The 10,000-nt window shown below is 45.4% G+C and overlaps 1 protein-coding gene and 1 long non-coding RNA gene across 2 annotated transcripts in view; one reads left to right on the top strand and one right to left on the bottom strand.

Annotated features, from left to right (window-relative positions):
• Positions 1-4,332, bottom strand: part of LOC135103875 (ectoine dioxygenase-like) — a 7,387-nt gene extending 3,055 nt beyond the window's left edge. Inside the window, exons 1-6 of the mRNA XM_064010794.1 lie at positions 4,171-4,332; positions 3,863-3,950; positions 3,453-3,645; positions 2,515-2,609; positions 935-1,112; positions 1-24 (exon numbers count right to left, since the gene is read on the bottom strand). The exon at positions 1-24 is cut by the window's left edge and continues 171 nt beyond it. Coding sequence (XP_063866864.1) covers positions 1-24; positions 935-1,112; positions 2,515-2,609; positions 3,453-3,645; positions 3,863-3,950; positions 4,171-4,249 — 657 coding nt within the window. The 5' untranslated portion in view covers positions 4,250-4,332. The remainder of the gene's footprint in view (positions 25-934; positions 1,113-2,514; positions 2,610-3,452; positions 3,646-3,862; positions 3,951-4,170) is intronic.
• The window catches only part of LOC135103880 (uncharacterized), an 85,664-nt gene that overhangs the window by 59,246 nt on the left and 16,418 nt on the right, over positions 1-10,000 (top strand). The window contains exon 2 of the long non-coding RNA XR_010270229.1: positions 9,350-9,447. This is a non-coding gene — a long non-coding RNA (uncharacterized LOC135103880). The remainder of the gene's footprint in view (positions 1-9,349; positions 9,448-10,000) is intronic.

Below are 10,000 nucleotides of genomic sequence, written 5' to 3'. Positions count from 1 at the left end.
CACGTGTTCCAGAGACTTTGAGGCCTGGAGGAGAGAAGGTATAGGGTGACGGCGAGGGCTGGTGGCGTGGGGAGAGCAGGGAGAGAGGGAAGCGTGGAAAGAAGGTGAAGGACGTGAGACAGGAGGAAGGGGAGAATGAGGAGCGGAGGAAACAGGATAGGCACAGAATAGTAAGAGGGAAAGGCAGAGGGAAGGAATTGGAGGAAGGGAGGTTATCCGGAGGGAAGAAAAATGTAGAGAAGGGTTCGGGAAGGACAGGAGGAAGGATATTGGGAGAGAGAGAGAGAGAGAGAGAGAGAGAGAGAGAGAGAGAGAGAGAGAGAGAGAGAGAGAGAGAGAGAGAGAGAGCGCAAGCAGGCTTAGTGTTAGCAAGAGAGAATGATGCTTGGTGTCGGTAATTCTTCTAAGCCGAAAGAAATTCTTTTACTCTCCCCTGGGAAGTTTTATGAAATGTTAAGCTCCGTATCAGTGTTTGCCACACGCCGCTCTGTGTGTTGAGGCAGCGAGCCAGTGCAGCCTCGCCCACTCCCTCCCTCCCTCACGACACCTTCAAAGGACGAGCTCACCTCCAAGTGTAAAGAAGTGTTTTATTATTCACATGCTCGGTTCTTTTAACCTTACAAACGCTAATTGGAGTTTTTTTTCATTAGCAGTTGATTAACGACCCTATTGCTCGTTATCTTATGTATTTAGTCTTTTTTTTTTCTCTTTTAAGCCTGGATTAGTGTTAAGAACGGTAGCTTAATCCACGTCTTGCATGAACGTAGACGAGCGAGGGGGGAGTTTGGTAGCAAGAAAATACGGGATGAAGCAGTAGCGGCACGTCAGGGAAATGAAGTGCTTGTGCTTCATTCCGTGTTTTCTCACCGCTGAACTGCTCGCATTAGTCCACGTTAAGGCAAGACGCACCAATCCGCCGCCGCCGCCGCCTCACCTCTGTTACTCGCTCAGGGTCGGCCTCCAGCTGCTCCCCGACTTCCCTGTGGTCGATCCTGCCGAGGCGGTGCGATCCCTTGAGCACCTGAAGGCAGCCGTTGTGCAGTCCCGTCTCGTCCATCGGAATGAACACCGAGAGCAGGTCAGGGTACAGGCAGCCGTTCTTGTACCAGTATCTGTCGGGAGAAGGAAGGCAGGAAAGGAGATGTTAAAACACCGATTGAGACAAAAAAAATCTGTTGGTGATTACTACTGTGTGAATATAACTAGGAGAGATTATTCTTTAATCATATATGAGGGAAGTGTAAAAGCTACGAGGTCTAAGGAATCTATAGACAGTAAATTGATTATTAAGCCTCTGCTGATTTCACAGCTGAAGGTTCTTGATTAATGGAACGTGTTAATTCCTTCATATCATCCGAAGAGGGTGTGTCATCTGCCTAGAGAAGGAAAAACTTGAGAGGGAAGGAGGGATAGAGGAGGAAGTGACGGTAATGGCAGGTATAGATGGAGGATAAAGGGAAGTGAAGATAATGACATCCATTCTTGTATATACGTAGATGGAAGAAAGGAGCGGGGGGGATGAAGGTAATGGCAGCGATTCCTCCACATACCAGAACGAGGGGGAGGGACGGGAAGGAGAGAGGAAGGATGGATAAAGGGCAAAGGTTACGCAACACAAATTCACGTCTACCTGAACACATTAACACGATTTTATAGTGAAGAGTTGCCGACAAGGCGCGCCGCATGGAGCGAATGCTGGGGCTGTGTTACTTGTCCATACGTGCCGTGCCGAGGGTGAAGGATGAAGATGAATGTGATGATGGTGGTAGTAGTAGTAGTAGTAGTAGTAGTAGCAGTAGTAGTAGTAGTAGTAGTAGTAGTAGTAGTAGTAATAGTAGCAGCAGTAGTAGTAGTAGTAGTAGTAGTAGTAGTTGTAGTAGTAGTAGTAGTAGTAGTAGTAGTAGTAGTAGCAGTGGATGTAGTAGTAGCAGTAGTAGTTGTAGTAGTAGTAGTAGGGATAGTGGGGGTGGTGATGGTGGTGAGTGTGGTGATAAGTGGCTGTCTCGTTGTGATATTTTTTTATTCTCTCGGGAGAAATTGAATGGGATTCCTAAATGTTGTGTATATTTTACTGTTGATGTCGTTATTGGTGATGTTCGTGTCATTATTGAAAGTGGTGATGCTGTTCTTGCTGTTGTTTTTCATGTTACTGGTGGTGCTGGTGTTGATGTTAGGGTTACTGTTGCTGCAGTTGTCGGTTTTTAATGGACTAACAGAGTGGTAGGCTGTCTAAGTGATTAAGTGGTTGTGAGTTTCCACGGCATTACGTAAAATAGGCATGGTATTGGTGGTGGTGGTGGTGGTGGTGGTGGTGGTGGTGGAAGAGGTTTTGTATCGGCATTGTGTCAGTGGCCGTTCCTTTGTGTTCTCATTGCTCTTTTAACACCTCCCACTTTTCCTTCCTTTCTTACATCACATTCTCTCTCTCTCTCTCTCTCTCTCTCTCTCTCTCTCTCTCTCTCTCTCTCTCTCTCTCTCTCTCTCTCTCTCTCTCTCTCTCTCTCTCTCTCTCACCCGTAGTCCTGGTGCCACAAGAACTTCCCTCCAATTTTGGCATCCTTCATGACGAGCTTGGTGTGGTAGTGGTACACCTCGTCCCCGCCCAACAACTGTCAGGGGCGAGGAGGAGGAAGAATGTCATGAAGAGGAGGAGGAGGAGGAGGAGGAGGAGGAGGAGGAGGAGGAACACAAAGGAACATAAAGAGAAGACAAACATAAGCGTACATGTTGACCTTTATGAATTTATTTGTGGGAACTGCGCAACGAAACGTAGACGAAATAGGATAACGTAGAGGCAGACACAGAGAGAAGGGGGGGGAGGGGCAGCGAGGGGAGAAGGAGCGTCACGGAAAGGTGGCGAAGAAATGAGGGAAGAAATAAGGTGGAAACATAACGCCTTATCCCTCTTGGATGAGCGTCCGCCACGAAACGCTCTCCTTTTATGGCGAGGCGAGGCGACGTCAGGGTTAGTTTTAGTCCCTTGTGTGTGTGTGTGTATGTGTGTGTGTGTGTGTGTGTGTGTGTGTGTGTGTCAATGAGTAGGGTAGCGTAAGGGAGGGTCGTTGAATGGCAGTAGGAGGAGGACGAGGAGGAGGAGGAGGAGAGGTAGAATAACGGATCGAGAAAGTTTGTAGTGCTCGAGCCTGAGAAGTTTATTTACATAAGCAAAGAGTGAGTTTTCTATATAGGTGCTAGAGAAAGAGAGAGAGAGAGAGAGAGAGAGAGAGAGAGAGAGAGAGAGAGAGAGAGAGAGAGAGAGAGAGAGAGAGAGAGAGAGCAACAAAACAAAACATAATCGTAGGAAAGAAAGTTTAACAAGTTTTAGAGAAAAATAAAAAAAAGTCAGAATAATACACAAAAAAAAAGAAAATACAAAAAACAAAAATAGTAGAAAGAAGGAAAGAAAGAAAAGAAGAAAAAAGAAAAAAGATCCTTGCCGTTCTCGCACTCACCTCCTCTGCCGTGCCCGCCACTCTCTGGGTCCTCGCCATCACGCCCGTCACGTCGTGCCCTGGATGGTTCCATAGCACGAAGCGTAAGTCGCGGCTCTTCCCGTCTGAGCGGCTGAAGGAGAACTTTTGAACTCCGCTTGGGTCTTCGAGGGCCTCTCGGACCTTCGCCACCTCCTCGTTGTTGAACATATTCCTATCGTAGTGTGAGGGAAAGTGGTCCAGGCCGTATTATTTTAGGAGGTGTTGGTGATACGGATATGGTAGTGGTGGTGGTGGTGGTGGTGGTAATAGTAGTAGTGGTGGCAGTAGTAATGTTGATGGCGGTAGTTGTTGTATATGCAGAAATAATAGTAATGGTGGTCGTAATGGTGATAACAATAGTAGTGGTAGTAATGATAGCAGGGGCCTACCTGACGATGATGTAGCCGTTCTCGTGGTAGGCTTCCTTCATCGCCTCCGTCACCCGCCAAGAACCAGTGGTGTAAAAAAACTCGGAGTCTGGCACAAGGCAATAGAGCGGAGGAGCGAGACAGGCGGCGAGGGAAGCAGAAAAAAGCCAGTCAGAAGTCAGTGAACTCCTTACATTGAAAATACTGTATATATGTATATATATATATATATATATATATATATATATATATATATATATATATATATATATATATATATATATATATATATATATATATATACCATATAGTCTTAATACACCACTAACCTGCCATAGCGATGTGATGTGAGGCTCCTTGTGTCCGTTCAGGGTGACAGTCAACCAGGCACTGGTACGTGGAGATCATAATATACCGAAGATCGCTGCTACGAACACTGTTATCAGATGCCTACCCCGTTACTAGATACCTACTGTGTTGCCGGGTCGTAAAGGGAGGGAGACGTGCAGGGTGTCGGGTTACAGCGTGAGAACCTCCATAACCCTCCATCAAGATGTGCTCGTCTTATCGGTAAAGTTATCACCCGCCCGACCAACTTTATCATTGTCTCTCTCCCTCTTTCTTCCCTCCCGTCGCGTCCTTCCTGCTGATGTTATTACGCCATCATAACTACTTCCCAACACTCCTCCTCCTCCTCCTCCTCCTCCTCCTCCTCCTCCTCCTCCTCCTCCTCCTCCTCCTCCTCCTTGGATATAAATAAGTTACTTCAGTGTAGTACAAGGAGCCTTTGTAATCCTCCTCCTCCTCCTCCTCCTCCTCCTTGGATACAAGTAAGTTAATGTAGTAAAATGAGTCCTTTGAATCCTCCTCCTCCTCCTCCTCCTCCTCCTCCTCCTCCTCCTCCTCCTCCTCCTCCTCCTCCTCCTCCTCCTCCTTGGATACAAGTAAGTTAATGTAGTAAAAGGAGTCCTCCTCCTCCTCCTCCTCCTCCTCCTCCTCCTCCTCCTCCTCCACCAATCTTATTATAAATTGTGTTCATTTTCAGATAGGTGTATAGAGTTCACCGTAGGGTGAATAGTAGAACTTCCTCTCATCCTTTCCTATGAAAATTCCATGTCAGTTTTTCCATACTGCATGGTACTTTTCCCAACTATTTCCATGCTAGCGCAAGCTGGAGGGAGTGATGGGTGGGGAGGAGCCTTCTGTTGTGCTGACCTGTCTCTCTTCCCTGTAGCTAGTTATGAGTAGTTACCAAGCAACCTTGCAAGGACCAAAAGGTTTGTTGCTGTTTGGCTTTCCTTTGTATTCCTTTGTATTCTTCTTCCTCCTCCTTCTCCTTCTCTTTTCCTTTTCTATCCTTCATCCTTTCTCCTCCCAAGTCTTGTAAACACCATAGTATCCCTCCCCCTCCTCTTTCTCCTCCTCCTCCTCCCCCCACCACCACCACGACCACCACCACCCCAGCCCGCCACTAATGAAGCTCGCAGCATCGCATCGCCATATTACAAGTGTCGTTACATTTCCCGCCGTCCATTTACGCTCTAATTATCACAAGGTCGTATTTGATGGCAGAAAACATGACCTGGCGCAACGACCCCATTACCTGAGCCGCCCTTCATTGCCACTCACCTGCGCCTGCCTGTTGACTTGTCTGTTTACTTGTCTGCTGTTTATTTTCTTTACTGATCTGGTCTTCTTCTGTATATCTAAGACTATATATTTGCCTGTCTGTTTACTTGTCTGTCTGTTTATCTCCTGTATTAAACTGTTGTTGTTGTTGTTGTTTATATTCAGGACAATCTATTTGTTTCTCTTTACTTGTCTGTGTGCTTGTCTTTGCCTCTCTTCCTCTCTGAACTGTATTCTGGCATTGTAATGATTTCCGCGAGGTGTTTCCTTATTAAGTGTGGGAAGGCCACTCCTATCAAGGACATCTCCACTTGAAAACATGACAAAGAAAGAGATAAGATAAACAAACACACCACTGATTATTGTGAGAGCTGAAAGTTGCCAACTCATGGGCTGCGTTCACGTGACGCTGGAATCAGACTATTTCACTCTGTATTGTCCTCTCAGGTAAAAATATAAGGTAGTTTCCTGTTTTCCTAACGTTTTTTTTTTTTTTCCTCCCACCGCGACATTCAGCTTATTGTTTCCGTGCACGCTGGTTACGAGACAATAGCGCTCCATGTAATGTTTTCTTTTTATCTGCATATATATATATATATATATATATATATATATATATATATATATATATATATATATATATATATATATATATATATATATATATATATATTTTTTTTTAGTTTCATTCTAGATTCGAGGAATTTTATACGCATGTGAATTTGCAGTCATTCTCTCTCTCTCTCTCTCTCTCTCTCTCTCTCTCTCTCTCTCTCTCTCTCTCTCTCTCTCTCTCTCTCTCTCTCTCTCTCTCTCTCTCTCTCTCTCTCTCTCTCTCTCTCTCTCTCTCACATGGTGTGTGTGTGTGTGTGTGTGTGTGTGTGTGTACGTATTTTCATTAATTACCACGAACGGTAAACTTTCCCATGCATTTGTATTTCTCGACAGCTATTTCCTTATTAACTCTATAATTTTTGCATGTGTGTGTTAATGAAGGTTCGTTAGCAGCTGTGTAGTTGTTGTGCTTGTATTAAGTGTAAGTGTCCCTGGCAATGGTTATATTGGTACATTTTTACGACTCCACTATCAAATTTTTACTCAGTGTCTCTCTCTCTCTCTCTCTCTCTCTCTCTCTCTCTCTCTCTCTCTCTCTCTCTCTCTCTCTCTCTCTCTCTCTCTCTCTCTCTCTCTCTCTCTCTCTCTCTCTCTCTCTCTCTCTCTCTCTCTCTCTCTCTCTCTCTCTCTCTCTCTCTCTCTCTCTCTCTCTCTCTCTCTCTCTCTCTCTCTCTCTCTCTCTCTCTCTCTCTCTCTCTCTCTCTCTCTCTCTCTCTCTCTCTGTGCTGTTGCCACTTTCCACAAACATATCACAGCATGTCACTGGTAAACACTTTACTGTGGCTGCAGATAAAAAGTATTTGACCCAGCCGACCGGCCGCTGCATTCTCGAGGCTGCTCCCTACTAAGAATGCGTAAGTGGTAAACGCACACCTTCCCAAGAGTGTTGCAGGTGGAAGCAATGGCCACCTGCTTGCCTTCCTTCCTTCCTTCCTTGCTTCCTTCCTTCCTTCCTTCCTTCCTTCACGGCGGTCACTAACCCGGCGACACTCGACTTATGATGAATCTCATTAAAAGTTCTGGGGAAAAAATGAGACGAAGAAGGCGGAGGTTTATTAGAAGTTTGTGAGCTTTGCTTATATCCAACCTGTACTTTCTGTAACTCTCCTCCTCCTCCTCCTCCTCCTCCTCCTCCTCCTCCTCCTCCTCCTCCTCCTCCTCCTCCTCCTCCTCCTCCTCTCCTCCTCCTTCTGCTCCTTCTCCTCCTCCTTCATCCACTTCATCCCCTGAACTTTTCCTTTTCCTTCCTCTTTTCCTTCCATCGTCCTCGTTCCTTGCAGCCTTCCTTCTTCCTTCCCTCTCGCCTCCTTTTTTGGAATTCAATATTGGTTTGGTTTATAACTTCCTTCCGATCAGAAAATTCAAATTGACTACCTGGGTGATCATGAAAAGAGAGAGAGAGAGAGAGAGAGAGAGAGAGAGAGAGAGAGAGAGAGAGAGAGAGAGAGAGAGAGAGAGAGAGAGAGAGAGAGAGAGAGGTGTTTTCGAGGTTTACACAAACAAATTCATAATGCAAATGTTCTCTCTCTCTCTCTCTCTCTCTCTCTCTCTCTCTCTCTCTCTCTCTCTCTCTCTCTCTCTCTCTCTCTCTCTCTCTCTCTCTCTCTCTCTCTCTCTCTCTCTCTCTCTCTCTCTCTCTCTTTCCTTCTCCTATACACACACGCGCGGACATACACACACACACACACACACACACACACACACACACACACACACACACACACACACACACACACACACACACACACACACACACACACACACACACACACACACACACACACACACACACACACACACACACACACACACACACACACACACACACACACACACACACACACACACACACACACACACACACACACACACACACACACACACACACACACACACACACACACAAAGATTTTCCACACCCCAAAGTGTGAGGTGGGGTGAGAAATTGCCTCATCTCTCTCTCTCTCTCTCTCTCTCTCTCTCTCTCTCTCTCTCTCTCTCTCTCTCTCTCTCTCTCTCTCTCTCTCTCTCTCTCTCTCTCTCTCTCTCTCTCTCTCTCTCTCTCTCTCTCTCTCTCTCTCTCTCTCTCTCTCTCTCTCTCTCTCTCTCTCTCTCTCTCTCTCTCTCTCTCTCTCTCTCTCTCTCCTTCCACATCCTCGCGTGTTGAAAGATCAGAAATTAAGGCAATTATTATTTGGATAAATCAATACAGTTTGAATGACGAGAGAGAGAGAGAGAGAGAGAGAGAGAGAGAGAGAGAGAGAGAGAGAGAGAGAGAGAGAGAGAGAGAGAGAGAGAGAGAGAGAGAGAGAGAGAGAGAGAGAGAGAGAGAGAGAGAGAGAGAGAGAGAGAGAGAGAGATTCATTAACCTTACAGGAAACCCCACATTTCTTCCTTTCTTTCTATTTTTCTTCTGAAGTCTTTGATGCTTCAAGTATTGTCCTATATGAGCTTGTTCGTGTTGCCTCGTTTCCTTTATCTTGACTCACCTCAGACTGAATTAACTTCCCTTCTGACTGCGACATTTTCTCCTCACATTTAACAAGACTGTGTGGTGCAAGAGCAGAGTGTTATTATGAGAGGAGCAGCTCGCGGCGAAGGAAGAGGTAGAGTGGGTCTGAAATATTAGTGCGATTGCTTTTTTTCATCATCAGTACAGTTATCTGTGGAGTTGAGAAAAAAAAACATACTATTCTAAATAGGAAAGGAATGAGACAGAGTGGGAGGGAAAGTGCGAATCGCAAAGTGGAAAGTATTGAGGGAAGAGGAGTGAGGGGCCCGGAGTGAACTGAGGGAGTGAAGCAGAGTAACAAAAAGAAATGACTCAGAATAAGGGAGAAAGTGCCGATCAGTGAATAAACTGCATTGAGAGAAGAGGAGTGAGTGGAACGGAGTGATCTGAGGTGAGGGAGTGAGGCAGAGTAGCATAAAGGAATGAAGCAAAGTGTGATGCTGGGGAGTAATGAGGTGGTGTGACAGAACGGATTAGGGCATATGGGGGAGTGAGGCAGAAGATAAAAAAAGTAAGGAATGACAAAGTGAGAAGGAAGGAAAAGTATTAAACTAAAGTGAAGGGAAGGAGGTGGTCAGACAGATAAGATAAGACAGAGTAAGAAAAGGAAGGCAGGAAGGAGCGAGGGGGAGTGAGGGGAAGGAGTAAGGCGTGGTGCGAACAAGGACGTGTCTCAGATGCAAGGTAAGGTAAAGGTAAAGGGGGTCCTCACAAACAAATATATAAGTAACCTACTTTTACTTCCTTTTTAGATGAATGCGGCAGAAACGGCGCCACCACCACCACCACCACCACCACCACCACCACCACCACCACCTCCACCGCAGGACTGTGAGGAGAAGAAATTAAGGTAAATAAATTAATCATCATCAGCAAAACCCCTTGAATGGCCATTAATCTGAGCGGTAATTGGCTTCCTTATAGTGTGTGTGTGTGTGTGTGTGTGGCTGTGTTGATCTTGTTGTTGATGTTGATATCGTTATTGTTATTGTTATATTATTGTTATTATTATTATTATTATTATTATTATTACTATTATTATTATCATTATTTTTATTATTATTGTTATTAGTGCTGTTACTAATACAACTACTACTTACCGCCATCACATTGCATAATTTCCCCATTCAAATGCTAATAAGACCCACAATAAGTCAACACATGCTTATCACCTTAACAAAACAACACCTCGGTCACAAAGGCAGCGACAGAATCTCTCCTCTCCCTCGCACATTCCTCACCTCATCGCTCCGACGTGTGCTGTCTTGTGCTACGACTTCCAGTGACATTCCTCGACATACAGCTGCAGCATTCAGAGGAGCGAGCGGGAGCAATGAACCTGTCGTCGCGTTATACGTAGAGTAATGAAACTATCGATGCATTTCCCGTAGAGTTTATGCACT

Source organism: Scylla paramamosain, chromosome 9 (assembly GCF_035594125.1).
Source record: "Scylla paramamosain isolate STU-SP2022 chromosome 9, ASM3559412v1, whole genome shotgun sequence".
Classification (NCBI taxonomy): domain Eukaryota; kingdom Metazoa; phylum Arthropoda; class Malacostraca; order Decapoda; family Portunidae; genus Scylla; species Scylla paramamosain.
Note: the sequence above shows the minus strand (reverse complement) of the source record. Positions and strands in the feature narration are given on the sequence as shown.